The sequence below is a fragment of the Lepisosteus platostomus genome, chromosome 5 (assembly GCF_059453375.1).
Source record: "Lepisosteus platostomus isolate fLepPlt1 chromosome 5, fLepPlt1.hap1, whole genome shotgun sequence".
NCBI lineage: Eukaryota > Metazoa > Chordata > Actinopteri > Semionotiformes > Lepisosteidae > Lepisosteus > Lepisosteus platostomus.
In genome coordinates, this window is record NC_142615.1 from 10,680,999 (window position 1) to 10,703,468 (window position 22,470).

Genomic DNA, 22,470 nt, shown 5'->3' on the forward strand with positions numbered 1-22,470 from the left:
AATGCGTTGGTTTAACAGTCCAGGTGTGGCAAGCCTCTAATGTCTCCAGACTTCGGCAAGAGGCACCCGCCTTTCATTGGAAGACAATGAACATTCTAGCCGTACATGTGAATATAGCATAAATACACAAAGGGATTGGGTGAGCTCCCATCACAAAAAAAACTGCGAACCTGCACTACAGCGACCACAGTACAGTATGGAGACCAAGACCTTTTACGGGAAGAGACGGGGTGCTTCTGCCGCCCCAGCTTCCAAAGAGCGAAGGGTCAGCAAATACAGCAGACTTCATCTGAAATACGTGATTACAGCGTATATTACAAGGTATTATTGCTGTTTTGAATTTTAAATTCAATTATAATTATTTCTTCGTAGCCTGTTCTTCAAGAAAACACCGCACGGGCGAAACGATCTACCACCAGGACAGTAAAAAAGAAAGCGGTAAGACGGAAAAAAAGAAAAGTTTATTTTGACTTCTGTTCCGCGACTGATGAATACTACTGTGTGACTATTTCTTACATGAATTATGTTATTTTGCCACAGGCCGTGGGTCTCTGCTCTCGGCCACTGGCCAGGGTGCCAACCTGTAGAAGCAGCACCCGTGTGGAGACATTTCGGCAGCAGCGGGAGCAGTACGATGCATTACTGGGGAGGACTGGGAGGCTAGAGACACTCCTGAAAATGCAGAGGAAGGAGACAGTATGTTCCAGCAGTCAAACAGTTGAGCAGCTGTCTCCCGAAAAGTGCCTCTCCCCGCCGCGCAGGTTGCAATGCCTGGCGGAAGCTCTGCCCCCCGCAGAGCACACACCGCCTCAGGACACTCCATCCCGGCCTCTCCGTTCACCACCGCATGGGAATTGGTTGATGCTGTCCCCGCCGTCTATCTCCCCCCAGGAAGCACAGCGGAATTCACAGACGCCAGTGGGACGAATAATTCTCCCAGATGTCCAACTGCTACCCATCACTCAGGAGATGGAGGGGGGGTTGTACTTGCAGTGCATCGGCATAGACGGGAAAGCAAGAGCCGACCGCTACGCCGCCCTCATGTTTCGAAATCTTGTGACTTTTGAAATTTACTGGGGGTGGACCACGTCTGTAAATTTCGATGGGTCCAGAGGCAAAAGTGCCTTGCCTTGCAATCTCCGGGAAACCATTAGTAGCATGGTGAATCGGAGATTCTCAACCCTTACTTTGTGCGACTGGAAAATAATTCGTGATCGGATCAACGAAATGCTTCGTAGAAGGAGGTGCTCTTTTCCTCTCGTCTAACAGTCTGTCCACAAACAAAACATTCCTGTTAGACAAGAGGAATGTAAAAAAACAATTACTTTTGTCAATGGAAACCTGTGTGTGTGTGTCTCTCTCTGCTGGATGTCCCTCTCACTCTCTGCTGAATGAATAAAAGCATTTTTATTAAAAACGCGTTTGCGTTTGTCTGGTATTTACTTTGGTCCCTTTTAACTGTTTTTCCCATCTACTTTTTTGCTTTGAGATGCCACTTTTAAAGGTGATATGTAAAATAATGTATTTTATTATTGTTATAGAGAAACATGATCAGATTTTCCCTGGTTCAGAAAAAAAGATCTAAAGTGCTACATCTAACTTTCTTAATTCGATGTATTTAAAGCAGTGAACTACTGTAGATGTAACATAACATTCAGAAATACAATCGAGAATAGTTTTGTGGTGTTTGTTTAGATGAAACGTTCCTAAAACGTATAACGTAACAAAATTAAAGACGATTAAAATCTGTAATCTTTCCACTTGTACTGTATGTCATCGGAAAGTTTCTGCTTTGTGTAAGGATGGTATCAAAAAGCAATCTTAAGTGGTGAGAAAGCTGTGCTCAATGTATTTAAGGGACTTAAAAGTAAAAGGAGATGCTTCATATTGCTTGACTAATTTTAAAAACTAAGTTATAAATGCAGATGCTCCCTCGGTGCCACGCCGGGTGTAAAGATCAAAATATACATTCGTCCCGGGCAGAGGCCGAAGAGTGCCCGGCTGGGGTGCGCGGGGAAGAGCAGGACAGGAGTGAAAGTGGTCAGGGTGGGGTTTAGGAAGGCGTACAGTCTGGGCAGGTATAGATTACACTTTTCTAAAACGTATTTGAAAAATAAAAACGATTACAATCTAATCCTTCCACGTTTGATCCCAAAATCCCAAGAAAAATAAATCTAAATGGGTAGAAAGCTATGCTGAAAGTTTATTAAGATACTTAGAAGACAAAGATACTGTATCAATTTATGTTGCATTAGTCTGATTATGATTAAAAAAACACATATAATTAAACATGCGTTTGCGATTTAAATCAAAACACGATTTAAATAAATATAAATGTTTATATTGTAACGCATACTCTCCAGCCTCCATTTCTCTATAAAAATTTACTCTATTACACACACACACACAATAGAAGCAGGAAGCAGAAGCAGGGACCGTTGTCAGAAGGGAAGAAGGTGACTATTCATTGTTATCAAAAATGACTTAGAATCGATCGTTGTGATATTTTGAAATATAAAAGTCAATTGATTGTCCATAATATTGCTATTCTATTTTTTCAAAGAAATGTTTGTTAAAAGAAAAGTCCAGCACCAGCTGGATTTGAACACACAACCCGTGAGTTGGTCATCGGGCACGTAGACCAGTGGGCTACAAGGGAAGTCGCATGAAGAGAGAGGCGAAACAGCCCTACACAGCCCTGTCGCAGTACACGACTATAATCATATCGTTATTAATTTCTTGAGATACGCGATTCCATATTATATTCCCTTTAAATCGAATTCTAAAAGTATGCTTGTTGACTCCGGTATCACGTTAGTTAAAGACTTCGATGCTTAAAATGTTTAGTGAGAAATGGAATACTGGTGTGTATGTTTTCTTTAAAGTACCGAGACCAGCCATATACTGTATGTTTAAGTTCAAAAATTAATATCGTTTATGGCCTTCACACGCGTTGCAGTATGCTCCTATTCTTTTTATGCTCAGGCACTAAGATTTCCCTTCAGTGGTAAAATTCCATATAAATATTCAATACTTAAAGGGCACAGTTAAGACATTAAATATACATATACATACTGTATACAGTACAGTTTGCATACGGTAATATGTTTAGGTTCCTAAATCAATCTCTTTTATGAGCATGTGAAAGGCATGGTGAATTGATTCTCAAAAATTACTGTACTTTGCATGATTGGAAACAAATGCATGATTGCGAAATGCTGTGGTGTTACTTTTACAAAGAGGGTCAATGAAAAAAAGAATGTTGACCAGGGCAATACTTTGAGTTTACACTTACAGCTCGTCCAAGGTCATTCATTATTACTACTATTAGTAATATCTTCGTTAAAGACTTTGATGGCGACAGCTCAAACATGAGAGGTTGAGCTTTATTAGCTCCACCTTGCGGAAATTCCGGATACTATAATTTTGCTTGCCGTATTATAGGAGAATTTACGGTAACTCGCGGTAGACTGCGTACAGCGTACCGGAAAATAATGCGGTATCGCCCACGCATTTTGAATGGCTGCATCTGTATGTTCCAGCAGTCAAACACTAGGGTGTCAGCCGTCTCCAAACAGACCTTCATCTCCTGAAAAGTGCCCCTCCCTGCCACACAGGTTGCTGTACCTGGTGCAATGCGTATCTCCATACAACCCTCCACCCCCAGCAGAGCACACCCCTTCAGGACACTCCATCCTGTCCTCTCTGCTCACCACCACTAATGAATTGGCTGGTGCCGTCCCCACTGTCTCTCTCCCCTCAGGAAGCACCATCTACACAGCAGAACTCACAGATGCCACGTACAGTTCTCCCAGATGTCCACCTTTTGCCCATCAGTCAAGAGAAGGAGGGATTGAATGTGCAGTGTGTCGGCACAGAGGGGACAGCCAGAGCCGACCGCTACGCCACTCTTCTGTTTAGCAATTTTGGGACTGGGGGTGAACCACATCCATAAATTTTGACTGGTCCAGAGGCAAAAGGGCTTTGCATTCTCCAGGAAAACATAGGTATGTTGAATTGGAGATTCTCAGAACTTACTTTGTATGATTGGAAACCGATACATGATAGGATAAACAAAATGCTTCAAAGAAAGAGGTGCTATTTCTCTCTGGTTTTAGTCTGTGCAGCAATAAAACAATCAGATTAAACAAGAGAGAGTGCGACATTACTTTTCGTCAATGAAAAAATAGTCTTTTCATGTTTATTTAAGTGTCCTTCTTTCATTTGGATTGCATTAAACAACTCGGGAGTTATTGTTATGATTACTCTATTATCGAATCCTCAACTCGTTCACTTTTTGTTATTTTGGGAACATTTTGACATGTTGCTTTTAGCCGTCGATTCTGTTGAATTCACTGAGTTTGTAATGTAGGGTAAGTTAAACTTTGATACAGGACAAATGTATTTCCCACAAGCTGTACTGTAGTAGCATTAAAAATATACAACATGACACTGTATGCATGTGGCACATCTTTGTTCAACTTAAGAAAAAACAGGACATTTGATTGCTGGTTGCGTTATGTTACAGGCCAACAATGACACCAGAAAACTGAAAGTTCCTTCCCCTCCCCAAGTAGAACTGTCTAATCTACATAAACACAGTGGGGTGTAACACCTAGCCTAGACTTTGTGAGAAGTATGGAGCTGCGTTGCATTAAAATGGCTGCAATGGAATATACATAGTAGGCAAGAGTTAATTTCAAGCTGAAAAGAAAAGACTCAACATGTCCCATTAAAATCAGAAATTTTCTTACAAGTGTAAATCCAACTATTTTCTAATTGCTTTATCCAGGACAGGTAACAGTTTCACTAATATTATTTGGTAACTTTTTACGATTGTCAGACTTCAGAATGCTTCAACTGATGCTTAAAGATATGACATAATGCGTACTGTGTTAAAGAGCTATTGAGCACAGAACATCTTTACACTTGTGAAAAGATTTGCACGTGCAGTTTATTCTTATCTGTGTGAAAACAGGAAATATCGATGGAGTTTCAGAAAGTAAACAGAGGTATAGAACACCATATCTAAGATGTTTAATAAATTGAAGTTTGTGAAAACAGTGACAAATCACCCGCAAACAAAATACAATTTTAAAATACAAGCAGTTTGAAATTATTAGTTGTTATTAATAAATCACTTAACTTTGAACATCTTGTGATATTTAGAAATAGCAACAAATCAATATATTTTACTATTTTCGTTTTTCAAAGAAATGTTTTTGTTAAAGGAAAACTCATGCCAGGAGCTGGGTTCAAACAAAGCTATAGCTGAAAAGGGCAGGCAAAATGTTTAAGTAATCATGGGTGAATGAGACAAATTGATGCAGATGTTTAGAAAGAAAGTGGACTATGGTAATATTTTGAGCTTACAGCCTATCCAATATTATTCTTTATTAATCTTTCATATCACATTAAAATGAATGTTTTTTTTAAATGTAAGAGAATACACAACGCGTGTCCTCTATAACACTTCAGTGTACTTTTTAATCAGTTTAATTTTTATCAATGTTATACAAAGCTTAAAATTATTAAATTGTATATACCGTTTAGACTGTTAAAGTCTGTAATTGACAAAAGATTGTCCCTCAGTATTGACAGGGATTCAAAACCAAACATTTTCTAGCAACAGCGCAAATGCTGCACATGAGACATTAAGCTTTCATAGCTCCGCCTGGCGGTTTTACAAGATATTTCACCCTACTTTGATACATCATGCGATATCCTACAGTTCTTTGCAGAACAAGCACTGCTATTTACTGCACATTTTGAATGGTTGGATCTGTAGTTCTACTCAGTTTGGTGTATTCTTGATAAACCAAACTGGTGCCCTCCCTCCAACTCACCATTCCTCCCTTATGGTAGTGTATGCAGAGAAACCCATGTATATAAACCCACAGGGTCAATTGCAATGGACATCCCAAGTTAAAACACAGCCGCGTGCTAAGTTAGTACGGTACATTCTGGAGATCATCTCCCGCTCCGAGTTCAATTGCAGCAAAAACATGTGGAACAAAGATGGAGCTCAGCTCAACTTGTGCTTAATCCGGTTCCAAGGGCTTGGCCTTGTTGAACTAATTAGCCCGAACTGGAGAGGACTGTACATCAGAACACTTCTGATTAGTAGAATAATACATAGGCCACATTAATATACAATTACTTTTCTGTTTCTTCTTTATATTCAAGCTAAATTTCCTGACAAATCAGTTAGTTTTTAATTTAAGAATTGCATTTAGGCTACAATTCACCTGATGAGGCTACGTCATTATTAAATGAGATACCCAATTGTAATTAGTCATGAAACAAATGAGAACCGCAGCTGTGCATTTGAAATTAAACACTACTGTATTATTGCAGCATTAATTTTGTTTAACACTCCAGATGAATAAGTGGACACATCGTTATAGCTAAATCATTACAAAACACACCGACTAATAACCAGTAAAGTTAAGTTTAATTTTTAACAGAACTGGAAATTAAACTTGTGCAAAAAAAACAAAACAATTGTTCCTCTGACCTAAGCATTTTTTTTAAGGCAATACATTTCTTTAGCAGGGTGTGCCTTGTGCTTACTTTTCAGAACTTTGATTTTCTCCCTCTCCTGTATCAGTAGGACCGTACATTTCAAATTAAGTTATTTTTTAGTCAGTTCCAATGTCTTCCTTTCAGTTCAGCTCAACTTGTGCTTAATAAACATTTGGAACCAAGTTGGAGCTCAGCTCATCTTGTGCTTAATCCAGTTCACAGGGCTCAGCATTGTTGTTGTACTATTTAGCCCGAATTGCAAGGGACTGTGCATCAGAACATTGCATCTGATAAGTAGGTTAATTCATAGACCACGCTAATTACTTTGTCTCTTGTTTAAAATTAGTCAGGAAATTTAGTTTAAATATAGTTTTAAAATGTAAGAATTGCATTGAGGCTACAATTCACCAAATGAGGGATACTCAATTGCAATAAGTCACAAAACAAATGAGAACTGCAGCTGTGGGCTTGAGACAGGACACTACTGTATTAATTTGACATTAATTTATTTTTAACAGAACTTTACTGAAAATTAAACTTATAAAACTACCTGAGCAAATAAATACAACAATTATTGTTCGTCTGACCTTCTCAGAATCAGTTCCAGCATCTTCCTTTCAAAGTGGGGAAGTGCTTGCTGGCGTGTTGTTTTGCTAACTCATGCTTATCCTTTATAACGGTATCTTCTGACACCTGTGCACAATCCAACAACATTACAAGACCAGCACTATAACAGGAGTCATAAAAACACAAGAAGCCACATTGAACGAGCTTTCAGAATTGTAAAACAACGCTTTGCTTCTCTGTCATTTGGTTTGCATACCAGTCCATCAAGAGCTAGCACAACCCTGGCTGTTTCAACACAGTCATTGGATCACAGCCACAGGACAGAAAAGGGACTGTAAACCATCATAAATCACTTAAAATGCCGAGTTTTTTCCTTTAACATGCTTGGGTGCCACCTATTTCCTCCTCATCCCTGCTTTCCTCTGATAACCACAAATACGGAGACCCATCACTAAAATATTTAACAAATCTATCCAGTTGACTCCTCAATTTTATAAAACACATTAAAGGCTCACGCTACATTTATATAAATAATAGCTTAGGTTCTGTTCTCTTCACTCCCTAGCACCTCAAACTTCACAGCTACTAGTAATGATTAACATTCAACATAATAAGTAAATGTCACTTTTGTAAATACCCACATTAAATCAACTTCATCATGAATAAATGTGGTATGAGTGTTAAGCAATTTTAATTAAATATTACAATGTTTCCAAGCGACGGATGCATAAATTCAGTACGTGGTAACGATATTATTTCCACTATATTCTGGAGCCTTCTAATGCAATTCATCGTTACACCAAGTATGGTACTAAGTTGCTCAAGCCATATTAAGAGGTGGTTTAAAATAATTCACTAGTTTAGTCACTTCTAGAGGGCAACAACTATTACTCTGTGTTCGTTGTAATTGAGAACAGGTTTAGTACGGTGCTGTGGACTAAGCACAGCAGCAACGTTCGTTGCAATTGGACTTAAAGTGGAGCACAACTTCAGACCACAGCTGCGTACTAAACACGGGTTGAACGCCTGTTAGTACTTCACTTTCAGTTTGTTGCAATTAACCCCTAGACTTTGCACTACGAAGGTGTAAATCAAGCTCAAGCAGAGACAACCCATTAATGGCTTTCATAACTTCCATTAGTCTCCACCTCTGTCTTCCCTAACTCATTCTTGATCTTCCTAAACTAGGCGTTTAACTGAAATTCAGCCCAATGATACTGTTTAGTCTGAGAAAAAAAAAATATAATAATAAGCGCTATTCCTGACAGCCTGAAAAGAAACACAGATTCCTATAGCCTCAACTGAGCAAAAGAGTCCGTTTCTGCACCTTCTGAAGTATTATTTAAAAAAAAAACTCCAGCACTGGCTGGAGAGGCTGTGGGTGTCCGGGCTCAGCGGTTATATAGGACAGGACTCAGCGCGCAGCAGGTGTGACTCATTGCTCTGCGCTGCCCGTGAGGAATGCGCGTCTCCTCCCTCCACACGCCACCGCCTCGCTAAACCGCCTTCATACTCCCCAGCGGCAATAACATCTCCATTTATTAAATTTATTCTTCCATCTTAACCCAGAAACCTCCTGGGACGTTTCTGTGAACCGGTAAAGCTCTCTCTGTTGGTGGTCACAAGTAGAAACAATGCACGAGCTGAAAGCAGGAAGTCAAAGCACTCCTCCCTCACTGTATATCTGGGTCCAGACTTCCGAAAACTCCTAAAAGTGAATTCCCAGAAAGCCATATTAAAGTCTCCCATCCGTTCGTTTCAAATACATAAATTAGATGAGTTTGGGTACTTTTCTGATGTATTTTAATTGTTTGGCACTGTACCTTGTTAAATATGTTACAAGCAAAGTTTATCAACTTCATGCGAGGTTTTGCGTGGATACAAAAACATTATATGATATCTATAACACACGTGAAGAGTGAATCTGAATTAAACAGAATGCCTCGCTGCACCAGAATTGTTATTTGCGTATTTTAAAAATACATCTGGTGCATCTGAAGACAGAATAAAACCCAGAACTGTAAAAGGACGACAGACCATTAAACTGTCTGGTGATATTGCTGCATGGGGCGCAAGATCACAATAGAACACGTTATTGTAAAAAATGTTTACATTCGTGAATGAGTATTTTTTTTTAATTATACCAAATGTCCGTTAAATAATGAATTACGTTTATCAGACCATAAACACTATTATATGAAAAAGAAAAACATTTACTATATATGCATTTAACTTGCTTTTTTAAAAAACATGACAATACGGTAGATGAAAATTGTTGTTCAGCGCTCTTGTATTAAATATACTCTACCAGCCTTTTAAGTCATGTGTCAGAAATAAAGTGTATAAAATTCGCTAAATCAAACAAAACACAAGCGCTACGAAAAAGAAAAAATGTGTTTATCCTGCAATTTTATCTTGCTGAAACGTTTTTTTTTTCTGTGGCACTAACGGGCTAACGGTTAGGATTCCTGGTTTCCTGATTACATAGAAATGTGTCTCTCTTGTCCTACGGTGTCCAAATGATCAGTTCAGTGTAGAAAAGAGCAGCGTAAAACACCGGGGTAAAGTTAGCTTGAAGTTCGAAAACGATTTTGCCACGCCTGTAGCGTTTTCACGAAACCTATTAGAATCGCGAGAATACTTGCTTTGTGCATAAAATACATTGTGAATGCTTTCTCAGCCTTTACTTTTTCGTTTATATTACATTTTTTGGACCAAGCACGAATATTCTTTTGTCCATATCTTCGCAACGGAAGCACAGAACGCTTTCAAACCAAATGCATTTTAAAGACCACGACGTGGATATTTCCACAGCCTCTACATCAAAGTATCAGTGAGCTAATTATCTTTTTTTTAAACCCCCGAGAAATACTGTTCAATACGGCTTCATGCGAAAAACCCGTATATGACCATAGGAAGCATAACAGCGCAGTCTCCAATTACCCAGACTGTAAGCACGGGAATAAAGCTTTGTCTGAATTCTGAAACCCTTCCTTTACGTCCTGTTTTCATTCAGGTAAGAGTCAACTACATGCACAATACTACTGACAGCAGGAAGATTAAAATATTCTTTACTCAGCAGCTTATTAAAAACAGCTCCCATGATGTTCAAACCGATTTTTTACACAGAACACTGACACAGCTTTGTGTTCTGAATCTCTTTTTCTCGTGTGTTTATTTAATGTGGCACAATGTACTGGGATAGGGGTATTCTGTTCACAAACCAATAGCATTTAAACAACAGCACCCACAATGCTGCAAGTAAGTGTTTTACACACTAAGCAGAGAGCGATGTCTTCCTCGTTAGTATAGTGGCAAGTGTAACGCTGCTCTGTAGAGGTGAAAAGGATCCGATGCAGATGCAGGAGTCGCAGGGAGGTAAGTAAACGTACCGAGCAAATCCAGGAGCTGAGTCGTAGTCCGAAGGCGAAGGTAAGTCGAGATCCGGTAAAGGCACTGGTGGCGAACAATCCAAAACGTGAGACAGAATCGTAGTCGAAAAGAGAGCTACAGGGTCAAATCCAAAACAGCCAATGATAGCAAACAATCCAAGGGGCGAGACGAGATCCGAAGTCCGAAGGCAAAAGGTGCAGGCAGAATTCCAGGAAGGCAAAAGAGGGGTAAGAACGCTAGGCTGAGCAACAAGTAGAGAACTCAATACCGAGCAACGGGAATCAGGTACGAATGGTATAAATAACCCGGCGTGCCGCACGGTAGAGCAATTGCAGGTGTGTTAACTCGTGCGGCGGCGCTTGTTAGTAGTTATCCACTGCTGGTGCTGATTGGCTCGCTTACGTGATGATCTCCGCTGGCTGGTGGTCGTGACAGCAAGTATCCCCACCTGTCACGCGGGAGACCAGGGTACATCAGGACATGCATTGAAGTGAAAGCAAGATGCGCTGCGACATCCACTGTGCAGATCCCGCCACACTAAGAGGTGAGTGGGTCAGTTCGATCACAGCGCTAGGCGAATCCCCAAACATTGTGCGTGGCAACAAACGAAACGGGCCTGTTTCCGCCCGGTTTCGATCCGGGGAAATCGGGCCCAGTAGTGGCGGGATCTGTACAGTGCATGTCGCAGCGCTTCAATGTGCTTCCTGATGTCCTACCCCAAGAACAGAAAAGACAGCGTCCGAAACAACAACAGCTCAGGTCTCTGCACTGGAGCTAAGCTGCCCCCATCTCCTCTGCTCTGCTCTGTGGCTCCTGCGGAGTGGAGTCCTGCCTGGAGCCGTGTTTGCAGGCGGCGGCTCCCCGCGCTCTGTCTGTGCGTGGTGTCCAAGAGCTCCTGGGAGGAAGAGAGAGCCCTCCCACTCGGGGGCTTTTCCACGGTCTGTGTGAGGAGGGGCGGGTGTGTCCAGTAGCTTATCGAGCGGAAGCCTGGGGCGGCGGAGAGCTGTGATCGTGCAGACCTTGAGGTGTCACCTCTTTGTCTGCTTTCCCGCCCCCCCTCCGCCCAAGCTCTGCTCCAAAGTAGCCCGGCAACCCCTCACACCTGCACGTGTCACAACCTAAGGTGCGGTCATGAGACACCCATGGGGTGTCGTTCTGTTCTTGCTAATTGTTTCCTGCCCGTCGCAGGCAGGAGTCCATGCGAGGAAGATGCGCTGGACAGAGCTCAGAGGGCGCAGCTGGGTGGCTTTCCTTCTGAGTGACGTTCCTGCAACACTCTCCCGCTACTCTTGGTGCGCTCATGCCACAACACAGGAAGGCTGGAGCAGGTGGCTGTGGGCTTTGCGCACCGCCGAAATAGCTCAGTTGGGAGAGCGTTAGACTGAAGATCTAAAGGTCCCTGGTTCGATCCCAGGTTTCGGCATTTTGTTTCATCGCGCCCTTTGTTCCTCTCTCCAGCGCCACCTGCCTAAAGTGACGCGTCCCTTTCTCAGCCCGAAACGCAAGCGAGACACCAGCAGCAGTCCCTACAGGTTTCCGTAGTGTAGCGGCTATCACGTTCGCCTAACACGCGAAAGGTCCCCGGTTCGAGACCGGGCGGAAACAGCCTCATTTTGCACGCTCCTGTACTTCACAGAGGTCTTGAGCGACCGGTCATTTGTTCCCAATGTATTTCCGGTGCCTTCGTGCACTCTTGTACCAAACGCACGTTCCTTCTGTACGCGGAGCCGATCATTTGCAATTGGGCTGTGCCGACAGACCAGGTCGAGCTCTGTCGGCTCAAAAGCAGCGCAGGACCTGCAAGAACAACAGAATGATTAGCATCCAGCGGGGGCCTCTTAGTGAGCCCAAGAGCTCATCAAGAATCGGCTCCAGCAACAGGGCTGGGCGCATTGTTCCATTCTCCGCCCACTCTCGGTGTAAACAAGTCCCTCCTGGTCTCTGCTTGAAATGCACTTTCCTGCGTTTGCTTTGGTGTAACTGGCTTCCCCTGCATGGGCGAATGTGAAGAAGATCCTTAGTAAGTCATTGAAGAAAACCGAGAAGAGGTCGGAGTGGCCTCTGTCGTTCATCAACGATCCAGTCAGGCAGTACTCCTCTGTAAAGCGCCGTTCGTTCACATCGATTGGCTTTTATTTGCCTTCATTCGTGCGAGTAGTAAAAGCAGACGCCCCTATTCTGCCGTGACCCGGATTCGAACCGGGGTTGTTGCGGCCACAACGCAAAGTACTGACCACTATACGATCACAGCGAGTTACCGAGACACACGCGGCAGGGCGGAAAGGGCTGTGCTCTCTTCGTGTGACATAATTCGGAAAAGTCCTGACGTTGCATTTCAACTGAGCCCCAGTATACATCGACCGACACTCTGAGTGACAACTCTCTTGCGTGTTTTCTCATATTTATGTAGTTTGCTTGCATGATGCCGGGAACAGCATGGTTGTTCGCTGCCATATAGTCTAGCGGTTAGGGTTCCTGGTTTTCACCCAGGCGGTTCGACTCGGTTTTGCCTCCTGCTTTCCAAAAGATCAGCACCGTGTACGAAAGAGCCGCATTAAAACTACTCGAACGTGCAAAACGTGCGAGAAGAGGGGGCGCTTGTTTCCAACCGAAACTTCTCGCGTGTGAGACGAGCTGATCATCGCTGTGGGAGGGTTACTCTGGTAGACAGGGCTGACCTTCGGCAATAGGATTTATAGTCTCCAAGATGATATTTGCACTTTCTGGAGAGGCGATTTTCTCCACTTCAGTAGCCCGATTTCGTCGATTGCGTGGAGAGGGCTGTAGAATGTGGCGCCGCCTTTCCTGCTCCGTCCATGACAGGCGTGCTGGTCTCTGGAGAGAGAGCACGGTCCATCAGCGCACTCCAATAAAGGCACTGGAAGCAGCTAAATCGCATTGGCGAAGCTCAGCGCTGGGCCGCTGGGCACGTCTTACCACCGTTTCCGTAGTGTAGTGGTTATCACGTTCGCCTCACACGCGAAAGGTCCCCGGTTCGAAACCGGGCGGAAACAGACATCTTTTGTCGCCAGGCACAAAAGGGGATTGGGGATTCGCCTAGCGCTGTGATCGAACAGACCCACTGGACCCACCTCTTAGTGTGGCGGGATCTGCACAGTGCATGTCACAGCGCATCCTGCTTTCACTTCAAGGCGCGTCCTGATGCACCCCAGTCTCCCGCGTGACAGGTGGGGACAGGTGACAGGTCCTATACTAACGAGGAAGACATCGCTCTCTCCGACCCCCGGCATCGTGTCCCGACCCACCGTGCTGGAAGCCGACGCGTGCTGTGATTCCTTTACGGAGCAGAAATGACAACCGAGGAGCCGAGAGATCTTTTCAGCATTTCGGGTCTGAACGGAAAACACAAACGACCAACTCGGAATGACTTGCCTTTGACGCTTCTCAAAGCGTTCCTTGTGCATCGAACAGACCCACTCACCTCTTAGTGTGGCAGGATCTGCACAGTGCATGTCGCAGCGCTTCCTGCTTTCACTTCAATGTGCTTCCTGATGTCGAGTCGACTGCCGTGCGGAGGCTCTGAAAGCGAGAGCAATGAAAAGGTGCACGACGCTGTGAAAGAAAACAGAGAAGTGAAAGGCAGTCATTTCTCTAAGGAGGTGAAAGAAAAGCTACTCCCCGTCGGGGAATCGAACCCCGGTCTCCCGCGTGACAGGCGGGGATACTTGCCACTATACTAACGAGGAAGACATCGCTCTCTCCGACCCCCGGCATCGTGTCCCGACCCACCGTGCTGGAAGCCGACGCGTGCTGTGATTCCTTTACGGAGCAGAAATGACAACCGAGGAGCCGAGAGATCATTTCAGCATTTCGCGTCTGAACGGAAAACACAAACGACCAACTCGGAATGACTTGCCTTTGACGCTTTTCAAAGCGTTTTGTGCACGACGACTGCGCCGCCTAGCAGATACAAATGGGTTGTACAACTTTGAACTAGCAAATGGAAGAGGGCTAAGCAACCTCTCTTTTAGCCCAGGTTTGATCTGTCTCCCAGAATCACCAGGGCGCGCACACACACACACCCGTGCCGTTGAAGTGCTCTGCTTCATTTCTAAGGGCAACTCAACATTCACTCCTACCCCGAGTGCAGAAAAGACAGCATCCACAGCAACAACAGCTCAGGTCTCTGCACAGGAGCTAAGCTGCCCTCATCTCCTCTGCTCTGCGGCTCCTGCGGAGTGGAGTCCCGCCTGGAGCCGTGTTTGCAGGCGGCGGCTCCCCGCGCCCTGTATGTGCGTCGTGTCCAAGAGCTCCTGGGAGGAAGAGAGAGCCCTCCCACTCGGGGGCTTTTCCACGGTCTGTGTGAGGAGGGGCGGGTGTGTCCAGTAGCTTATCGAGCGGAAGCCTGGGGCGGCGGAGAGCTGTGATCGTGCAGACCTTGAGGTGTCACCTCTTTGTCTGCTTTCCCGTCCCCCCTCCGCCCAAGCTCTGCTCCAAAGTAGCCCGGCAACCCCTCACACCTGCACGTGTCACAACCTAAGGTGCGGTCATGAGACACCCATGGGGTGTCGTTCTGTTCTTGCTAATTGTTTCCTGCCCGTCGCAGGCAGGAGTCCATGCGAGGAAGATGCGCTGGACAGAGCTCAGAGGGCGCAGCTGGGTGGCTTTCCTTCTGAGTGACGTTCCTGCAACACTCTCCCGCTACTCTTGGTGCGCTCATGCCACAACACAGGAAGGCTGGAGCAGGTGGCTGCGGGCTTTGTGCACCGCCGAAATAGCTCAGTTGGGAGAGCGTTAGACTGAACATCTAAAGGTCCCTGGTTCGATCCCGGGTTTCGGCATTTTGTTTCATCGCGCCCTTTGTTCCTCTCTCCAGCGCCACCTGCCTAAAGTGACGCGTCCCTTTCTCAGCCCGAAACGCAAGCGAGACACCAGCAGCAGTCCCTACAGGTTTCCGTAGTGTAGCGGCTATCACGTTCGCCTAACACGCGAAAGGTCCCCGGTTCGAGACCGGGCGGAAACAGCCTCATTTTGCACGCTCCTGTACTTCACAGAGGTCTTGAGCGACCGGTCATTTGTTCCCAATGTATTTCCGGTGCCTTCGTGCACTCTTGTACCAAACGCACGTTCCTTCTGTACGCGGAGCCGATCATTTGCAATTGGGCTGTGCCGACAGACCAGGTCGAGCTCTGTCGGCTCAAAAGCAGCGCAGGACCTGCAAGAACAACAGAAAGATTAGCATCCAGCGGGGGCCTCTTAGTGAGCCCAAGAGCTCATCAAGAATCGGCTCCAGCAACAGGGCTGGGCGCATTGTTCCATTCTCCGCCCACTCTCGGTGTAAACAAGTCCCTCCTGGTCTCTGCTTGAAATGCACTTTCCTGCGTTTGCTTTGGTGTAACTGGCTTCCCCTGCATGGGCGAATGTGAAGAAGATCCTTAGTAAGTCATTGAAGAAAACCGAGAAGAGGTCGGAGTGGCCTCTGTCGTTCATCAACGATCCAGTCAGGCAGTACTCCTCTGTAAAGCGCCGTTCGTTCACATCGATTGGCTTTTTTTTGCCTTCATTCGTGCGAGTAGTAAAAGCAGACGCCCCTATTCTACCGTGACCCGGATTCGAACCGGGGTTGTTGCGGCCACAACGCAAAGTACTGACCACTATACGATCACAGCGAGTTACCGAGACACACGCGGCAGGGCGGAAAGGGCTGTGCTCTCTTCGTGTGACATAATTCGGAAAAGTCCTGACGTTGCATTTCAACTGAGCCCCAGTATACATCGACCCTTCGACACTCTGAGTGACAACTCTCTTGCGTGTTAGTAGTATAAAGCAACACCTTTCGTCAAACTTTTGACAGGTACCACGCCCCCTTTTCCATCCAATGGTCGTCCGCGGTGTTTGGTTGTCCCGCCCCCCAGCCATCCAATGGCGTGTTGTTATTTGTGCATGTCCCGCCCCCTCAGGAGCCAATGGTGTGGTTCGGAACCCCCACCGGCCGGTCGCCCCGGCGCCTCGGGGTCCCAAAGCCCCCAGCCGGCGCATCCCTGGGTGTGTGCGAGTGTGTATTGGTTCGGAATGGGGAGCATGTCTGCCGCGGGGTTGAGTGCGCTCTATTATAACCCTAGGAAATCGGGCAGTTACGGCGGCGCAGGGGGTCTGTTGCGGGCCGCGAGATCCCGGGGTGTGCGCGGCGCCAGCCGTGGCCGGGTGGTCGAGTGGCTGTCCGGCCAGGCTGCTTATACGCTGCACAAGCCGGCGCGAGTACGTTTTAAGAGAAACAGGACGCTGGTGTCCGAAATGGACTGGCAGTGGCAGGCCGACTTGGTGGACATGAGAGAACACCACGCGTTCAACGACGGTTTCTGTTACATTTTAATGTGTATAGACATGCTGTCTAAATACGCTTGGGCCGTGCCGCTGAAAACCAAGACTGGTGGGGCCGTGACAGGCGCTTTCCGAAATATACTGCAAGAGGGGCGTGCTCCTAAAAAGCTACAAACGGACGAGGGTAAAGAATTTCTTAACAGGACCTTCCAAAATTTTCTCAAACGTGAGAATATTGAACATTTCAATACGGCCAGCGATGTGAAGGCTAGTGTGGTCGAGAGGTTTAACAGAACTATTAAAACAAAAATGTGGAGGTACCCGACACACAAAAACACCTTTCGTTATATCGACGTCCTTTCAGATCTTATTTACGCTTATAACCATAGTTACCACACGACTATTAAACGAACCCCGGCTTCTGTTACGCCCGACAACTCCCTTGAGGTGTGGAGAACGGTCTATGACGCGCACTTTAAGAGAAAACCGTCAAAGTTTTCATTTAATGTGGGTGATCGCGTGCGGGTGTCCAAAATAAAGGGAGTGTTTGAGAAGGGATATGAACAGACCTTCACAGATGAAATTTTCATTGTCAAAGAGCGGTCCGCGGCTCTGAGACCCTATTACAAACTGCAGGACTACGCAGGCGACGATATTAAGGGTTCCTTCTATGCCGAAGAGCTACAGAAGATAAACCCGGATGTTGAGAACGTCTACCGCATCCAAACGATTTTAGCAACCAGGGGTCGTGGCAAAAACAAACAGCTTTTGGTAAAGTGGCGTGGCTGGAGCGATAAATTCAATAGTTGGGTGAAGGCTTCTGAGGTCCGAGACATATAGAGGTGGTGAAAAATGAACCCCAATGGTTTCTATGTGACGCTGGCCAGTAATTCATCCTCAAAGATGTTTCCAAAGAACACTAACGCCTGCTTCACAGAGCATCTGGCAAAGGCGATTGACCTGGACGGGGGCTGGGAAGTGGGCCTGGTCGAACTACACTATCCGAATACAGTAAACACTTTTGATGAAGACGAAGTTTTTCTGTTCATCAGCGAGGAGCTCAAGACTATCTGGACCTGTACCTTACCGAGAGGGTACTACGGCAACATCGAGCAGCTCTTGCATGAAATGAAACGGGCTGCTGAAAAATACAAGTTATCGGCTGTAAGTCTTAAATACAACCCCATTAGCCGGTCGGTAAGGATTGTTAGTGATAAACGGTTTGTTATGCAGCTGCGTAATCGCCTAGCGCGGATGTTGGGTTTCAATTCGGGTGTAGCGGGTGTAAAATCACCGCACCCCGTCGATATGACTGGCGGATTTAACACCATGTATATATACACCGATATCATAGAACACCAGTTAGTAGGCGACGTCTACGCACCGCTTTTGCGGTGCCCTTCAGAGGCGTGGATGGTGAATTCGTCACAGTATTGTACGACAAACCCCATTATGTGCCGGTGAGCATCGACCATTTTAACAACATCACTATTGAAATAAAGACGGATCAAAACGAACACGTGTCATTTGCATTTGGAAAGGTCATCGTCAAGCTGCATTTCAGACCTGTGAAAGCGTCAAACATCTAAAAGGATGACGGTCATCAAGAGCTAGGGGATCCTTCTCTGTATACGCACTACTACAAACAACAGGCTGGTTATGGATTACCAGGATTTTCAGGGCTACCAGTTCAGTACGGCGCTGGTATCGGGGGTATTTTCAGAGCGCTATTTAGAAAAGCCGTGCCTTTTCTGAAACGCTGGTTTGAAATAGCTAAGCCGCACATGGCATCGGCAGCTAAAAACATCGCCAAAGACGTGGTCGGCAACGTTACAAGCGCGGTCATGTCTAAGGTGGCTGCACATCAGCAGGAAGGTTCGGGTCTAGCATACATCCGCAGGGGTGTCAGTAGAAAAAGACAGACGTCATCATCCCACCGTCGGGGGCCGCCGAAACCTGATAAAAGAACGGCTAAGCGCAGACAGGCAACTCATAGAAGCTTCAGGTCGACCAAGAAGAGCGTGACACACCGCAATCAACGCGACACGAAACGAGACATATTTTAAACATGGCTTTTGTTCACGGCGGGTCTGCAGAATGCGCCAAGTCGGAGCTGGACATATTTCAATTAGTACCTACCCAAACAAGCGTCGAGAAAAGCTTTTACATAGAAGTTCCACCCCTCACGGCCCTCACGGAAAACGCACCTCTGGAGTTCTACGTCGCAGGCAACGGTGAAGATTATTTAGATTTAAACAACACACTGCTCTATTTGACCTGTAAAATAACGGAAGCAGACGGTCGGGACATTGATGCGGCAGCCCGTGTGAGCCTGGTGAACTACCCCATCGCTGCCATCTTCAGCCAGGTTGACATCACCGTAGGAGACCGATTGATCAGCCAGAGCAACAACTGCTATCCTTACAGAGCCTTTATAGAGTCGGTCCTGAACTACAGTGAAGAGACGCTGAAGACGCAGTATTCAACAGGTCTCTTTTACAAAGACACAGCCGGGGAACACGAGTCCACACTTTTGGATGGTCCCAATCAGGGGTTCCGAAAAAGAGCATCATACACGGCGCAAAGCCGAAAACTGGAGCTCCTGGGTCACATTCACGCTGACCTGTTTTTTCAGGACAAACTACTTCTGAATGGCGTAGACCTGAAAATAAAACTCACGCGAAACAGAGATGCTTTCTGCTTAATGAACAACGCCGGAGAACACAAACTGAGCGTACTCTCTGCATCTTTGTTTGTGAAAAGAGTCAGAGTGTCACCCGGGGTCAGACTGGGACACGCCGAAGCACTCCTGACGGCCAACGCTAAATACCCCATAGACCGCGTACAGATGAAAGTCTTCAGCCTGCCAGCAGGGAGCCGTGTGTGTAACCAAGAAAACCTCTTTCTCGGGCAGTTACCCAAAGTGGTCATTTTGGGGTTTGTGGACAACGCGGCATTCAGCGGCAGTTTTACCCAAAACCCCTTCAATTTTAAACACTACAACGTTAACTTTCTGGCTCTCTACGCGGACGGGGAACAAATCCCCACTAAACCGCTTCAACCAGACTTCCAGAATGGACATTGCGTCCGTGAATATTTTAATCTGGTGGAAACAGCCGGGAAGCGTCTGAAAGACAAACCAGTTCTGGTGGACCGCGAGGAGTACGCGCGCGGTTACACATTGTTCGCTTTCAACCTCAGCCCCGACGACGAGTGCACAGGACATTATTCACTTATCAAAACGGGTAATCTGAGAGCTGAAATACGCTTCGCGCTCCCGCTACCCACTACAGTTAACATGGTTGTGTACGCGCTGTTCGACAACGTGATAGAGCTGGATATGAGACGTCAAGTCATTTACGACTTCAGCTAAAAAGCACTTGGAGACCACACAACCTGCACATAAAGATGAACACCAAACAGCTAGAAGACATTCTAACCCGAGACCGCTATACCCGAGACAGTTTTCTAGGCGTGTTCCCCAGTGATGCCCTACCGAGCGAGAGACTGGCGCGGCGCCCTCTGAGTTTAATAGTTAATACTCACCCACACGACCGCCCCGGTGAGCACTGGCTGGCTATTTACTTACCCGACGACGAGGGCGCAGAATTTTTCGACTCCTACGGATTTTCACCCCAAGCCTTTTTCTTTCCCAAGAACATTAATGATTTCTTAAACAGAAATGCTAACTCCATATTTTACAATAACAGATAATTGCAAGATTCTTTTGCAGTGACCTGCGGTCTACACTGCGTCTTTTTTCTATACCATAGATGTAAAGGTTTATCTTTTAGAAACATTTTAGAACTTTATTCTACGGATGCAATCCAGAATGACCGCATGGTGGAAATGTTTCTGAAAAACCGACGTCGTGTCGTGAGACGGAGACCCCTGTACCCTTTCAAGCCCTTTGAAAATACGAATGTTCAATTATGCGGGTGTTTACGACAATTTAAAACATGTCATAAATGTTAATCGGTCGTCTAAAATAAAAATGAAATCGAACCATTTCGACGTCTGTGTGGTTATTATTTAAAAAGAACACAAAACATGGATGAAAATCAACACAATATTTTTATTATACATTCGCTGTTACAGCGCTCAAGCTTTTTTTAATACATGTTACAGACAAACCATTTTTAAACATATTGCGCACGCTTTTTAATATACATTTCAAGTCATTTAACACAAACACACAGACCCAGAGAAAAAAATGTTACAAAGACAGCCATGTGGGTCTAGGTATTAATGATCGTCTCCTTTCAGCGGTTATCTTAGAGACCGGGTCGACCGTCGACAACTCTACCGGTTGTTTTAAAGTTTTGGCCGACGCGGCACACCCCGGCGGGGCAGCCTTGAATTTTTCAAGTAGCTCTCGGTTACCAGCGTTGGCTAGCAAGGTGCCCGGCACGTTGATTTCAGCCATAGCCTCCATGAACACATCCCAACCTTTTGGCTTCTTACCGCCAGCAACTGCTTGCTGCTGCGTGAGAGCCCTGACAAGATCAATCATGTGAGAGCCCTCAACGGGTGCCCCCCACAAATTCCCCCTTTTCATTCCAGGCTATTAGTGGTTCATTGCGGGCCATGGTCTTTAACAATATCTCGGCATTTCTCCGGAACCTCTGAGACACGCTGTCCAAAATATACTCAAAGTCAGCCTCGCTCGATGACGGCGGTTGCGCGAACGTACGTGATAGTTCGGTGGGTGCATTTTCCGGTAGTACAACGGTTAATGTCCCCTTTTCGGAAGTCTCCTGGCGTACTAATGTCAAATACCGTTGCAACACCTGGATGTACAATTTCACTTTTTCATATTCGGCCAGATGCGAGTTCTGCAGAATGTCACGCATTTCATCATCCAGGCGACGGGCGGTTATTTTTCTTACATCGCTTTCGAACCCAGACCGCTCTCGGAGTCGATCGAGCTGTTTCTGAGGTACCAGGTACATTTTTTCAGCGTGCTCCATTATCGAAGTTGTAGAAGCCCCGTAATCAGTGGTACTGCAATACTCAACAGGGCCCCGATAAAACCACCGGACTGGTTCACCAAGAGTCTCTTTCTTTTAAGAGAAAGACCCTTTCGACTCAAAGTCTTTATAAGCTTACGCTTTCTCTTCAGGGTCCCAAACTGCTTAGCAGATAACGGTATGTTCCCTTTCAAGGTATTCAAGGCGATTTCAGCTATGGCCTGTACAAGATCATTTGTAGCCCCGCAGAGAATAGCTTTCCGCTGTTTGGGGGTGGCTTTTACCAGAAAATTTAAGAGAGTCAGGTTTCTCCGAACGCGTGAAGACATGACGACGCCCCGAACGTGTTTTTTCGACTGAGTCGGTGGTTGTGAGATCACCGACTTTTAGATTTTTTAAACACATAAGCCGTGGCTACATCTGGGGGGAAAAGACCTGTTCGCAAGCGATAGTCATCTGGGGTGTCGGCATTTAAATCCACCAACAAGTAACCGAAAGGTTTTTTAGTAGCGTCATCGAACGCTTCCAAAAAAAAATTTGGCTTTACCGGGGTACATCTGCCGGGACAGGGTTGTAATCTGTAGTTTATCTCTAGGGTTTTTAAACAGCACCATGTACTTTGTATTTAACGCGATGGTTCTACTTTTCCGGCCTTGACAAAACACATTTTGGACGATATACATGATGCTGAGGTTTCGGTGGTGTACGTATTTGGTAAAAGCTTTTTCTATCT

The 22,470-nt window shown here is 45.7% G+C and overlaps 1 protein-coding gene and 7 non-coding genes across 8 annotated transcripts in view; 6 read left to right on the plus strand and 2 right to left on the minus strand.

The window, feature by feature from the left end:
- LOC148663356 (uncharacterized) overlaps positions 1-20,140 on the plus strand; it is a 76,131-nt gene extending 55,991 nt beyond the window's left edge. The window contains exons 9-13 of the mRNA XM_088632861.1: positions 16,407-16,491; positions 16,569-16,704; positions 17,404-17,512; positions 19,089-19,223; positions 19,884-20,140. Of these exons, the coding sequence (XP_088488987.1) occupies positions 16,407-16,491; positions 16,569-16,704; positions 17,404-17,512; positions 19,089-19,223; positions 19,884-20,140 (722 nt within the window). The remainder of the gene's footprint in view (positions 1-16,406; positions 16,492-16,568; positions 16,705-17,403; positions 17,513-19,088; positions 19,224-19,883) is intronic.
- On the plus strand, positions 11,836-11,908 carry trnaf-gaa (transfer RNA phenylalanine (anticodon GAA)). The gene has a single exon. It is a non-coding gene; the product is annotated as a tRNA-Phe (tRNA).
- trnav-aac (transfer RNA valine (anticodon AAC)) lies at positions 12,018-12,090 on the plus strand. The gene has a single exon. It is a non-coding gene; the product is annotated as a tRNA-Val (tRNA).
- trnah-gug (transfer RNA histidin (anticodon GUG)) lies at positions 12,665-12,736 on the minus strand. Its single transcript has one exon. It is a non-coding gene; the product is annotated as a tRNA-His (tRNA).
- On the plus strand, positions 13,427-13,499 carry trnav-cac (transfer RNA valine (anticodon CAC)). Its single transcript has one exon. It is a non-coding gene; the product is annotated as a tRNA-Val (tRNA).
- Positions 14,121-14,192, minus strand: trnad-guc (transfer RNA aspartic acid (anticodon GUC)). The gene has a single exon. It is a non-coding gene; the product is annotated as a tRNA-Asp (tRNA).
- trnaf-gaa (transfer RNA phenylalanine (anticodon GAA)) lies at positions 15,215-15,287 on the plus strand. Its single transcript has one exon. It is a non-coding gene; the product is annotated as a tRNA-Phe (tRNA).
- trnav-aac (transfer RNA valine (anticodon AAC)) lies at positions 15,397-15,469 on the plus strand. Its single transcript has one exon. It is a non-coding gene; the product is annotated as a tRNA-Val (tRNA).
- Positions 20,141-22,470: the final 2,330 nt, after the last annotated feature.